Source organism: Peromyscus maniculatus, chromosome 10 (assembly GCF_049852395.1).
Source record: "Peromyscus maniculatus bairdii isolate BWxNUB_F1_BW_parent chromosome 10, HU_Pman_BW_mat_3.1, whole genome shotgun sequence".
NCBI classification, from domain to species: domain Eukaryota; kingdom Metazoa; phylum Chordata; class Mammalia; order Rodentia; family Cricetidae; genus Peromyscus; species Peromyscus maniculatus.
In genome coordinates this window covers 101,422,409-101,436,212 of record NC_134861.1, presented here as the reverse complement: position 1 = coordinate 101,436,212, position 13,804 = coordinate 101,422,409, and the positions used below count along the sequence as shown (strand labels likewise).

Below are 13,804 nucleotides of genomic sequence, written 5' to 3'. Positions count from 1 at the left end.
GTCTGCCTAACATTGTGTGATACTCCAGGTTCAATTCTGAGCACTGCTAAAAAGTTTATTATTGATTGATTGGGTGGTGGTGGTGGTTTTTTGAGACAGGATTTTTTCTGTGTATCCCTGGCTGTCCTGGAACTCACACTTTAGACTAGGCTGGCCTGGAACTCAGAGCTCAACCTGCCTCCAGAGTGCTGAGATAAAGGTGTGTGCCACCACCCATCTTAAAAGGTTTATTTTTAAAAACACACACACTTAAATTTTTTTATTACATTTATTTAGTGTGTGTGTGTGTGTGTGTGTGTGTGTGTGTGTGTGTGTGTGTGTGTGTGTGCATATGTCATGGTGCATTTGTTGAAGTCAGAGAACACCTTGCAAGAGTCAATTCTCTCCTACCACGTAGGTCCCAGGATTAGATTTAGGTCATCAGGCGTGGCTGCAAAAGCCTTAACCAGATGAGTTATCTCACTGACTCTGAAAATATACTTTTGGCCGAGTAGCCTGGGGCACAACTGTAATCCCAGAATTTGGGAGGTGGAGGCAAGAGAATTGTGAGTTTAAGGCCAGCCTTGTCTACAGAAGGAATTCCAGGTTAATCCCAGGTACAGAGCAAGACCTTGTCTCAAAAGAAAGGAGAGGAAGGAAGGAGGGAGAGAAGGAAGACTTTGAATTGATATTCACCCAAAGCAAATACAGAAATGACCAGCAAGCACATGAGTAATACTCGAAATTATTCATCAGAAGTGAAATATAAATACAAGCTGCAGTAAGGCACCACCTGTCACCCACAGGGTTGGCTACAGTCAAAAAGGCCACCAAGTCAGTATTGAACTATATGGGGACCCATGTTCATATCTGCCATAATTCAAGTGTAAGGGACAGAACTACCTTAGCAGGATCTGACCATTTCTTCCAACTGGAATCTAAATTTGCTGAACGGTTTGTCAGTCACTCTCAGGATGTACCTGGGTAAGTGACCAGTACATAAGCTTGTCTCTAAGGCCCAGGCAGTTCTCTGTGTGTACCAGCAGGCCATGAATGGACAAGTTACTCCATAGTGCGACCCTACAGTAAGCTATCCATATAGAAGCATTGTACTGAGTAACCAGGACAGCTCCCTATTGATGTAACCAACCGTTTTATTAAATAAGAAACACAGAAATAATGCAAAAGAGAAAGTCGAGAGGTCAGAGCTCAGAGCCAAAATCTCACCCTTCCGCCTGCGGTGTCCCAGCTTCCCGAATGAGCGCTCTATTTCCTGTCTGTTTGTCTATTTAAAGAGACAGAACAAGCCACAGCTATCTCACCTCACCAGTTCCTCAGCTGGTCCTGTTTCCTCAGACTGGAAGCTTCTGTGTCCTCATCCCAATAGCTCTCAGCTGAACTGTGTTGCTCCAAAGCCTGAAAGCTTAACCAGCCAAATGCTTCTAGTTTCTGGTCCTCACGCCTTATATATCTTTTTGCTTTCTACCACCACTCCCTGGGATTAAAGGCTGGCTTTCTGGGATTAAAGGCGTGTGCCACCACCGCCACACTCTTGCAATGGCTCTAATAGCTCTGACCCCCGGGCAACTTTATTTATTAACATACAATCAAAATCATATTTCAGTATAATTAGATTACCACCACAGCTCCCTGTTATATACTGTGGGGCTCTACTGATCTAAAATTCCAGAGAACACAAGACAATTTCTGTGGGAAAGAAGATGAGGTCATCTGGGTGCTGGGGTGGACACTATGGCTACCAGAAACCTGTCTTTGGCTTCATAGATTTACATATTCTAATAAGCACCCATTGTGCTTTAGTAGTGGGTTCAATGTGGCAGGGCACATTTGCCCCCCACCATCCCCCCTCCCCCCCGTGGTCATGCTGTGGCTATGTATGTAGACTCCACCTTTCAGCCACATGTTTGCAAAGCAAGAAGGAGGCAGGCCAGTAGTCAGACATGGTGCAAGTTCCTATTATTCTAGGCCCTCTCTAAAGGGGATGGAAGCTATAGCTACCCCAAGGACACAGGAACCCATTGGCTTGTTTGTGGGGGAAGGAAAGAGGAAGGTTCTGGGAATACACAAATACTCAGAACAGCACCTTATGACACAGGCACATGATGGCCACTGTGCCTCTGGGTGGCATCTGAGTCACAACTGATGCTCTGGTGCTGGAGCATTTCTACATTCTGCAAATGAGCTCTACTGAACCTAGGTTGTGCTTTCCTATGTTTACCTAGAAAATGACAGTTGTCAGTTTCCCTTTGGCTGAATATTATTCTGGCCCATGTGCTGGTTCCTAGTCTTCTGGAAGCTCTAGTTCTCTCTCTCTCTCTCTCTCTCTCTCTCTCTCTCTCTCTCTCTCTCTCTCTCTCTCTCTCTCTCTCCCTCCTTTTCTCCCTCCCTTCCTCCCTCCCTCCTTCCTCCTCTCTTTCTTCTTCCTTCCCTCTTTCCATTCCTCCATTTCCTTGAACATGACTTCTGGCATTGCTTTTATGCTAATTTAATAAAAATAACCCAGAGGATTTCCTTCTTTTTTCCCAAGAACATTCTAAATATCATGGGAATTATCTGTTTTTTAAATGTTTGAAAGATCCCATCTGTGAATTCCTAGACATTATTCTCAGCTTTTTATAATAAGTATATTTTGAGGTATGGATTTCATTCAAGATTTCCTATGTATGAGGATAGAAAATACAATGTATTATTTGGTTATTACTTGCTTATTAGTGTGTGTGAGTGTGTTGACATATGCATATGTGTGGGAAGAAGCCAAAGAAGGATGCTGAGTGTTCAGCTGTATGATTGCCACTTTATTCCTTTCAAACAGCAACTCTCACTGTACCTGGTGCTGGCTGGCTTCCAGCAAGCCCGAACAACCCTCCTGTCTCCACCTCTCACATGCTTTTTATTACATTGGTGCCAGGATCTAAACTCAGGTCCTCATACTTGCACAACAAGTACTCTTACCCATGGAGCCATTTCTCCAGCCCGTGGTTGAGCATTTTAATTTCCTTTCTGTTTTGGCTTGCTTGTTCTCTTTGCTGTGGAGGACTGAGGTAGAGGCATACCTCATCCTGCAAGCCCTCATGGGTTCAGGAACCATGTTCGGGAGTTTGCAAGCCAGCTGCTTTCTAGGACCTATATCATGACCTCATTACCTCTAGTATCCATGTTGGCAGTGACTATATTCTAATATCCAAGCCCATCTGCTGCTAGGGAGGTCACATTTGCATAGCCTACATAGCACAGGTGATGTCATTACCAGTCATGCTTTGGAAAAATTGGTACCAGCCTCATGTATGCTTTGGGAAACCTACCAGGGAGATGGAATTATAAGTAATTTAAAATTATATTTCTCTTTTTTGTAATAATATATATATAAATTTCACTATTTTAATTAATTTTAGGTGCACAAAGCAGTGGCCTTAAACGCATGACACTATTGTTCAGCTGTCACCTCTACTTCTGGAATGTACTCATCTTTCCAAACTGAAATTGTCCCAGGGAAACACTTAGCTCCCTATGCCTCCCAGCCCCCAAACTACTTTCTATTTTCTGCTCCTGGATCTGAGTCCTCTAAGGGCTTCACAGCAGCTGTCCTTTGTGGCTGGTGCATTTCACTCAGTAAAATGTCCCCAGGGTTTCTCCATATTCTCTTGTATCAAAACTTCCTTCCTTTTAAGGTTGAACAATATGTAAGGTGAGGACAGATCCACTTTTTTCTTTCTCCATTCACCTGTGGACTGATGCTTGCTGCTTTCCCTCCTGGCTGTTGTGAATGATGCTGCTCAAACTAGGGGTGGACAAATATCTGTTTGAGTTCTTGCTTTCAACACGTTTATGTATGTACTCAGAAGTGGAATTACTAGGTCTTGTGGTAATTCTGTATTTGTTCTTTTTATTATATATATGTAAGTGTTTTGCCTGCAAGTGTATATATATACTATGTATGTGCAATGCCCTTGGAGACCAGAAGAGAGCATTGGATCCCATGGAACTAGAGTTACAGGCTGTTGTGAGCTGCCATGCCGGTGCTGGGAAGCCAGGTCCTCTGCAAGAGCAGACAGTACTCTTAACTGTTAATCTGTTTCTTCAGTCCCAGTCAGTGCTTGACCTTCTGAGGACCAACCAAACTGTCTTCCATGGGCTGGATCACTACACATTCCCAGCACAAGGTTTCATTTTCCCCACATCTTTACCAATATTTCCTGTTACCTGTTTTAACAGGTATGTTGCGAGATATCTCAGTGTAGTGAAGACTGTCATTTGGTGGATTTTAGTGAACATTCCCTATAGCTTTCCTAGGGCTGAGGATTAGAGGGAGGATGACATGCAGCCTCTGGTAATTTTTCATCCTCAAAGAACTGTGAAACCATGAGTATCTTTGCCAATCAGGTTTTGATGTGTGTGTGCATGCAGCTGGCCTAAAACTCACAGAGATCCTCCTGCCTCTGCCTCCTAAGTGCTGGGATTAAAGGTGTGTACCACAATGCCCGGCTACCCATCAGGTTTTCTCCTTGCTTTTCAAAATTGGAGTCTGTTATAGTGCATTAGGCAGCCTCTCAACCTTTTCTAGGATACTGATGGTCTTCTCCTGGGTGTTCCACATCTCCAAGTGCACTGTAGCCCCAGATGTTCCCTGGTTATATGGCCATATGCCTAAGACAGCCCTTGTCTCTAGCCTTGTGTTGAGATAGTGGACATCTGTGGACCCATGTCCCAACAAAGGGCCATTTCTGACAGATGGCTGGAGTGAGAGTGCTAGGTAGGAGGGTGTGCATACTGTCTGGCTGCTTTCCCAAGCTTCTGCCATTAATCCTCTTTCTCCAAGAACTAACTGTGCCCCTCCACAGCATGGAAACGATGACATTAAAAGCATCTACAACATGACCACCCTGGAACTCTCTAGGACTCTGTATTTTCACTCCTTTTTGTTTTGTTTTCTTTTGCTTTGATCCAGGTTCTCATGTAGCTTAGATTGGCCTCCAACTCACTATTTAGTTAAGATTGGCCTTAAACTCATGAACCTCCTACCTCCACCTCTCAAGTTGTAAGACTGCAGGGATGCATCACTATTTCAGGCTTGGTATTTTCATTATTGGACATTCATTCTGCCATAAATTTATCAAGAATTTTAAGATAACCCAAAGTTTAAGTCAGAGATTCAATCCAAACAGCATAAACTTGCATACCACAGTGGGGCCACCATCGTTACAGTAAGCTTTTCCAGCAGGGAGCTGGTATGTCTTTCAAAAACCTTAAGTTTCTAAAGATTTATTTGTAAAATGCAGTTTGTTTCCATAATGTAAACGCAAGTTCTCCCCTATGTGGGTCCAGCTGGCATGGACAGTTTGGGGGCAAAACTATTGACTTTAGGTAAATGTTGTCCCTCACCGTCCTTCTGTATAGTTAGCTCTGGTCAGCTTTTGCTGGAACATCCTGAGTGTTTTAGAGAGTATGGCATCAACAGCAAGAGAAGTGGAGAGACAGAGAGCATGGTGTTTTCTTAGGATGCCATACTCATTATAATGTTTCTCATGAAACAGAGCCTCCAAAGCTGCTAAAGAACGTCAATGCCGCTGTCTCACTTAACTGTAATGCGAGCACTTTCTCACTGCTGCTCTTTGTTTTCCATATCAGTTCTGATTCTCTATATGGATCATCTCTCAAAATATTACATTGGATTTTTTTCTTTTTGCTTTTAAAGTCAGAGTTTCTGTGTGTAGTCCTAGCTGTCCTGGAACTCTGTAGACCAAGCTGACCTCAAACTCAGAGATCCACCTGCTTCTGCCTCCTGAGTTCCTGAGTGCTGGGATTAAAGTCATGTGCCACCACCACCCGGCTAGGATTAATTTTTTGTTTATTTCTTAGAATGATTATGAAGCCCCTCCACTTTATTTTTCCTTCTTTACAATTAAAGGCTATAATTATTCTTTCAAAACAGTTTTAGTCACAGACCTTATTTTTAGACATATAGTCTGTTAGATTAGGCTAATCAAATCATGGAGTGAAGATTTTGGGAAATAAAAATCCCTTTGTCTACACTGAAACTGTCCAGACTTTCTCTGCAGCTTCTGGGAGGATTTGCTAAGGCCCTGTGTAAATGCTACCAGGTGCATGCAGGGGCCTGTGACTCACTGAAAGCCAGAGAACAACTGCAGAGTGTCTGCTTTTCACTGTTATCAAAGTTTTTATACTTTCAGTTTTAATGTCCACTTCAGTTGAAAGGCAAACAACAGGTTTATTTCTAACATTTGAACCTCTGTGGCTATAAATTTGATCCTCTGTTTAGAACAGATAGTTTGATTAGATCAGGACCAGGAAACATGGTCTCTACCACCTCCAGTTTTAGCCTTTTAGATTGTATACTCGTTTGAATTGTGGTGTGGCTGGTGTTTAGGAAATACACACACAACTCCTACAGGAAGTGATCAACACACTTCCACAGGGCCAAGGCTGTTGCCACCCCAGACAATACCAAAGTTGCCTTCTCATCATCGATCAGACCACACTTGCATTTACTTAAATAAAATCATTTAATTTATTTCTGGCCTTTTTTTTCACCCAGCAACAAAGATTCTGAGCTTCTTCCATGCTTTTGGGTGTGTCAACCAATGGTCTGCTTCTTTTCACTGTTGAGCGGCACTCTGCTCCTCACCTGCAGGTTCCATGGTTTACTCGCCCACTTGTCTGCTGATGGACAAATAAGTTATTTTGATTTTTACTATTACAGATAAAACTGCTATAGCGTTTCTGTCCCAGAATTCATATGAACTTGTTTTATCTCTGTTGGTAAATTCTTGGGACTACACTTTTTTGAATCACATTATGGGTGCATTTAACACTAAGAAACTAGCAGTTCGATGGCAGAGTGCTTGTCTAGCATGCATGAGGTGCTGGGAAGAAAAAGGCAGAGAGAGAACAAACTGACATTGATCCACTGTCCTCCAACTCCTTTGCCATCTGCATTCTCACCAGTGTGTGCTGCTGTTTGTACAATGTATCCAGCACTTGTATAGCCAATCTCTACCTGTTAAAACCTTTCTCATCCATGTATGTGTGTACACACATGCATTTGTCAATATGGGTGTGTGAATGTCACTATGTGCTGCACCACAGCCTGGGGTCACCCAGCCTTCCAGAGCTGCCTCCACAGTCTGAAGGCTCAGATGTCTCATAACAAAAATAGATCTTCCTTCAGAGCCCGGAGTCCAGCCAGGAATCTCTGGCATATAGGAAGGTCTAGGGAAGGCCCAACAGGCACACAGCTCCATAGTAGCACATAGACGGCCTTCAGTAAAATGGAGATTGCAGTCTGTGTGATGGGTGGGATGTGGGACAGGCCTAAATAGGCAGCTACAAACCACACAGCCCTCACTGTTATACTCCAGCCACTGTTCATCTTCCTCTAGAGCAATGGTTCTCAAACTTCCTAATGCTGCGACCCTTCAGTACATACCAGGTCCTTATGTTGTAGTGACCCACAATCATAAAATTGTGTTCATTGCTACTTCATAACTGTAATTTTGCTACTGTTATGAATTGTAATACAAATATCTGTATTTTTCGATGGTCTTAGCACCTCTGTAAAAGGGTCATTTGACCCCCCAAAGAGGTTGGTGACCCACAGGTTGAGAACCACTGCTCTAGGAATAGACACCAGATTCAGTTCTATCTGCTTTAGAATGCCAGCACCTTCTCGGAGGGAGAAATAATTATAGTTCTCTCTCACGTAAGTGTAAATTAGCTTGTTCTAGTAGGGAATAAAATTTACATGAAAGCAGTTGGGATTACAAGATTTGTCCTTGCCTGCCCCAACACCTGCTAGAGACAGCTGTGCTGGAGGCAGAGCGATTCCAGTGAGTTACCTGGAAAACTGCTGGAGGATTACTTCACGACCCAACTCCCTTGAGTCACTGGCCCAGAATCTCCTTTGCAAGTTTCTAGATGCTGCTGAAAACTGACCAAGAAGCTCATAATTTCCAGTAAGATTCAAGATCTGCTCTGTCAGCAAATGCATATTTTAAGTTGATTCTCTTGTCTCCACCTGAAAGCAGCAACAAAGTCTCCAGTCTCTTCACACCCTATCACCTATGGTAGAGTTTCAGGCAGCCTGAGGACATCATGCAGAGGAGAGAGGACAGCTGACTTTGCTCTTGCTTGTCATGGTGCATAGGGTTGGCAGGTACTCCAGAGACATGAAAACCAGTGAACCAGCACCCACGCTGAGGTCTTGTGTGGCTTTCCAGGTCCCCATCCTGGGGGACACAGTATCTGAGTGCAACCGCCTGGGGATCGCGCATTGGGCCGTTCTTTAGAATGTAATTACAGCCTCTGTCCTATGGGCTAAACTAAGGCATTTGGGGTGGTTTCTGTAGGGCCTGTGACTCAGGAACTCATGAGAAAAGTGGTGCCTAGCATAGAGGCAATTAGGGCCTTGGTGCTGAAGACAGGCAGTGTTTGCAGTCTGGGTCATGGGTACACGCCTGTTGCCTACTTTAGTGACCAGTACTGCCCACCAGACATCTGTCCCCTGCCTGCTCATCATCCATGTATCTGCACATCTGGATTTTCCTCCTACCACTTTCCAGTACCCAGTCCTCTGCCAGACACAAGCCTCAGGGAGGACACACGCCTGCCTCTCAGGAGCACATGAGTGAGCAGACACATCAGTGCTCTCAAGCACACATATGCAGTAACATGGTCATACACACATAAAAAGATACACAGATATGAACATGCAACTACAACAACCACTCACACATATATTTACAAGTGAGTGCACACACAGAAGCCAGCACATCCACTGTTTCCCTCAAAGGATGGGCAGCACTGGACCCATGGCCAGCAGAAACTCTGGGAACTCTGAATGCTACTGCCTGACCTGTGCTGTTGTTCCTAGGGGCCACCAAGGACATGGGGAAAATGCTCGGGGGTGATGAGGAGAAGGACCCTGATGCTGCCAAGAAGGAAGAGGAACGTCAGGAAGCGCTGCGGCAGGCGGAGGAGGAGCGCAAAGCAAAGTATGCCAAGATGGAGGCAGAACGTGAGGTCATGCGGCAGGGCATACGAGACAAGGTGGGCAACTGTCGGTGCAGGAGAGCCATAGGTAGTGACCCGCCAGGGCCAGCAGCCTCCTTCCTTGGCGTCGGCTAACAGCTCCCCTTTTGCTCCTTATTTAGGGATTAAAACCTTGGAAACTGGACTGTTGTGGGGCTATAAATATTCACATCTGAATGGGGGTCATTCTGAAGGCTCGTGTCAGGAATGGTTGCTCTCCTGGAGTTTTGGCCCCTGTCCAGAAGAAGGCTCTGAGAGAGGGATGGGGATTGGTTGAGCAGGAAGTCTTGGTGGATCAGAAAAATCAGGGCCAGAGGTGGATCAGGAAAATCAGGGCCAGGGGTTTCCCTTTCCCTTTGCTTCCTAGACTCACACATGGTGGATGGGTGGCAGCCTCCCTGTTCTCAGTCACCCCTGTGACTGTCTCCCATGGGTGGGGCAGCCAGAGAGCACTGTGCCTATTCATGGTAGAAAAACTGAGGCCCCATGTGGAATACTGAACTGAGACCCATGTACAGCCTCATCTTTCAAGAGGATGGTCTCTGCCCACTCCCCCCTCAGTCCTTACTGTGGCTCACACACTAATGAAGGCTGGGCAGAACCCTGACAAAGCGGTTGCCTGCTTATCAGTGTGCAACTGATGCTAGAAGCCAGGTGGGAAGACACTGCAGTGGAGCCCTGGCCCCTGTCCTGTGCCTCTAGGTACTGGGAAGAGCAGAGCCATGGTAGACATTGTGTGACCTCTGCTTACAGGCCAGGTGCACAGTGGAGATAGTTATTGCCCACACAGAAGAAAGGCTCCAGGCCATGAGAACATGTCATCTAGATCCTTCCTGGCTTTGTGGGGTGGCTTAGCAGGCTTGGGTGTATTGGCGAAATTATTAAGGCCACTCCATGTAGTTCAAAGGGAGGTTTATTTAGTGGCATAACTTACAAATGAAGGGATAGGTAGGTCACAGGGTCTAGGAAAGACATAGCGCAGTCTGGCAGTGTTCTCTGGAGAACTCTGTTCGGTCTACCTCCAGTGTCCAGGGTCCAGGAACCAAGAGAGACCGCCCATCCGGGTCTCGGGTCTTCAGGGTGTTCTCTTGGCCCCGCCTTGTAGGCGTGACAGTTACCAAAACCTCAATGGGGGTTGGAACTTCCAGATCAAGGTTGGAATGGCTACCCACTACATGGGTGGTTGAGAAGCAGGAAGTGGGTCACATAATCCTCCAGTCCTGAACTTGGTGAGATGCTAGGCTGGAGAGTGGACAGCCCAGGTTCTAGGCCCCTTTCCTGCCTGTGCATCCACATCAGGTTCTCTGTTGATATGTCAGTGGTTGGGGCCGATCTTTGGGACTCATGGGAAAGGAAAGCTTTCCCTAAAGGTAGGTAGAGGGAGATAGCCATTAGGTGTCTGGGTACATTGGGCCAAATGGGTGGCTGCCCCCCCCCCCCCCCCCCCCGTCTCCACCCATGTTCTGCCCTCAAGGGCCCAACATATCCTCACCCCACACTTGGCGCAGTGTGCTATTTATGGGGTCTGGGCTATGCACCTGACATCTGCCTTGGAGCACTACCACTGGACAGTTTCCTGGGTCCTATGGAAAGTGCCTGCTCATTTTGTTTTGACCTACCTTCCATAGCCAGTGAGTTACTGATCATGGTTAGCAAGATGTGCTATTGATCATGTGAGCAACATGGTGGCAGACCCCTAAATTAACTGTAATATGGAAGGAAGAGGATGGACATGAGAAATAGAGAGATGGAGAGTTAGACAGACAGACAGTAATTCTGAGAGAGGAACAGTTTAGAGGGAGGGACAGAGAAGCAAGGAGAGCTGAGTCACAGAGGTCCCTCCCTAGGTAGAGCTTAGAGGGAGTAGCTATGCAAGAAGGGCAGAGCAGCTTTGAGAAGGGTGCTATGCTAGGTGCCTAGGTGTGCAGTGGCTCCAGCAGTCCAGGGATGGGTCTGGGTTTTGGATACAGGGGAGTCCTGTGCCTGGCTCAGTCCCCCCCCCAGGAAGTCCCTTCCAGATACCATCCCACCCACATAGGCTTTGACCTCTCACTGTTTTTATAAAAAACAAGATTCAAGGAAGATCCTACAGGGTACCTTCTCCACTTCTCTGTTTTCACACATTTTCCTGGAAATTGTGAAGAAATTCATTCTTCAGAACATCAGTTCCCAACCTGTCAGTCACAACCCCTTTGGGGGTCGAATGACCCTTTCACAGAGGTCACTTAAGACCATCAGAAAACACAGATATTTACATTACAATGCATAACAGTCGCAAAATTAGTTATGAAGTAGCAATGAAAATAATTTTATTGTTGGGAGTCACAACATGAGGAACTGTATTAAAGGGTCACTGTATTAGGAGCATTAGAAGGTCAAGAACTACTGCTTTAGAAAGTTCAACAGCCTGTGCCAGGCTGATTATGGAAAAGAAATGGAGAACATTCAAATGAACCCCTGAAAGTAGGGCCCACTGGTACAGATAGAAGGGTAGACCCAAGAGGAGAAAGTTGGAGTCAAAGCCCCAGGCATGACGATCTGGGCTCCATTCTCCCTCAGCCGGACTGGACAGGATGGTACAGGGCTGTCATGCTTCCAGACACCCACTTGCTGCTGCATCACTGTTTGCCCACCCCAGACTCTCATAGTCCTGACTCTCCGGTGTTTGCTGCTGGTGCTCCACCTTCCCAGCTTCCCGTAAGGAATAAATTCTGCCTGTCGGTATGACTTTTCAGCCTCCACTGGGCAGCTCCTGCTACTCACTATAACTGGATCCCCAACCTTCCCTAGGCTATGTGTACCCCTGGTCAGAAGTTGAAAGGCTGAATGATGTTCCAAGGCTCTTCAGTGACAGGGGGAAGGGAAGAGACTGAGAATGGGGCCAATTTTCATATCCATATGATGTGAGACCCCAGATAACCTATCTAAAGAACTGGGCATGGCCATTCAGGATTGTCTTAAGAGGTGGGGTGTTTCCTGGAGAAGTATCCATATCCATTGGGAAGTCATCTAAGCAGGTACTTGATTTGCTGACCCACCATCCAAATTACATTTCTGCCACTTGTTTGTGCACCTAGCCAGATTTGCACACACACCTTCAGGTGTTCATATGTACTACCTGATTTGTGTTCACTTCCAGTCACCCACAGTGAACTGTTTGTTGAGCCAGAACTTTCCTTCTGGTAAAGAGACAAAGCCCAGGTGTAGAGCTGGCATGTCTTAGCCCCCACATTTCTGCACTCACTTAGGCTCTCTCAGCCTGTATGATGATGAGAGGTGTGCAGGCACATACCAGCTGGAGCTATTGGCTCTAACCACTGACAGCCACTGCAGGCTTTTTCTTAACAATGTTCTTAGGTCTTCTGTTACCTCCGATATATCAGACCTTCTTTATCCAGTCCTCAGTCTTCACCTGGCCCTGGAAGCTACCCGGAGTGTGCTTCCTAATACACCTGACTGACACCTCCTGTGGTCCTGTCCTTGGACTGATGCTTCTGCACACCTGACATGATGAATATCTGGCCTGGGTTAAGCTGGCATTTATCAGTGGAATCCAGTGGAGTCTGGCAAGGGGTGTAGCCTGGATGGCATTCTCTGGCAGAATAACCATGGCTTTCCCTAAAATAGAGCTGAAAGTGGTTGTAGCCTCAAAATGACCTTGAACTTCAGTGGACAGACTAGCCTTCAGGAAAAGTAACCAAAGCAATAGCTACACATGCCTCTGATGACACACTTGTTCCCAAGTGTAGCCTTAGGCAGCTCAGCCTCTCAGATTGCCCATAGACCTCACTTGGCCTATGCCTGCTGCTCTTGCCCTGGCTGGAAGTTGCTGTGACCTGGCCTTGTTTCTGGAGATGTTTCTTCTGGCTCACATACTACCCCATAGAACAATGAGCCACATGCTCCTCTTCTGTACCACAGGGGCTCTGCGGGTAAGGTTTTCCCAGTAGGTGGCCTGCAGTAGAACCCATGACAGGTTGAAGCTGTGGGAGGGCCTTTCATGTGCTGTTTGCCTTTCATGCAAGCTGACCTATCACTTCTCTGTCTTGTACTGGAAGGTACTGGGGAAAATGACTGGGGAAAAGGCCATGCTTTACTGGTCATCTCAGTTCTGTTAAGGGATGTAGGGACGATCAAAGAAGAAGAAATGAGCTCCCTTTATTACTTGGTGTCCTCTGGTCTTGCCTGAATTTGGCTGTTTTCTCCTCCACAGTGGAATCCACCAGGAGAGAATGAAAGTACCTTTAGTAGAGGATGAGCACCAGGCAGATCCCCATCTGGAAACAGATTATATGAGTTTTTGGGCCGAGGCTGGTGGGGAAATAGATAAGTCAGGAGTAGCTGTGTTCCCTTATAAGCAGGAGAAACAAAGGTGTGCGTTTGTAGGGTTTACATGCTTTCAAGCTTTCAGGAAGAGTGGTCTGCAGTAAAAGAGGCTGGAAATTGAGCCAGGATTAGTGATGTGGGTGTGGGTGTGGGTGGGTGGGGTCCCAGGATAGTCTCCACCAGGGAGCCCTAGAGTGAGCAGCCTCTTCTTACCTCTGTGGTCTCATGCAGCTTTTTTTTTTTTTTTAAATGTTTTTGTTTTTTTAAATTATTATATAATATGTTAGATGGCGTTATAAACAAAGTGTGTTTTGTGTTTTTACCCATCCTCCTGCTGCTCCAGTTCCTCCCTTGTAGCATACCCAAATTCTCTTATCCTTTAATAATTAATATTTATTTTTATTGCTTTTAATTATGTGTAGGGTTATGTGTC

General features: G+C 45.9%; 1 protein-coding gene across 1 annotated transcript in view; it reads left to right on the top strand.

The window, feature by feature from the left end:
* Positions 1-13,804, top strand: part of Cplx1 (complexin 1) — a 33,242-nt gene that overhangs the window by 17,200 nt on the left and 2,238 nt on the right. The window contains exon 3 of the mRNA XM_006985808.4: positions 8,888-9,063. Within this exon, the coding sequence (XP_006985870.1) occupies positions 8,888-9,063 (176 nt within the window). The remainder of the gene's footprint in view (positions 1-8,887; positions 9,064-13,804) is intronic.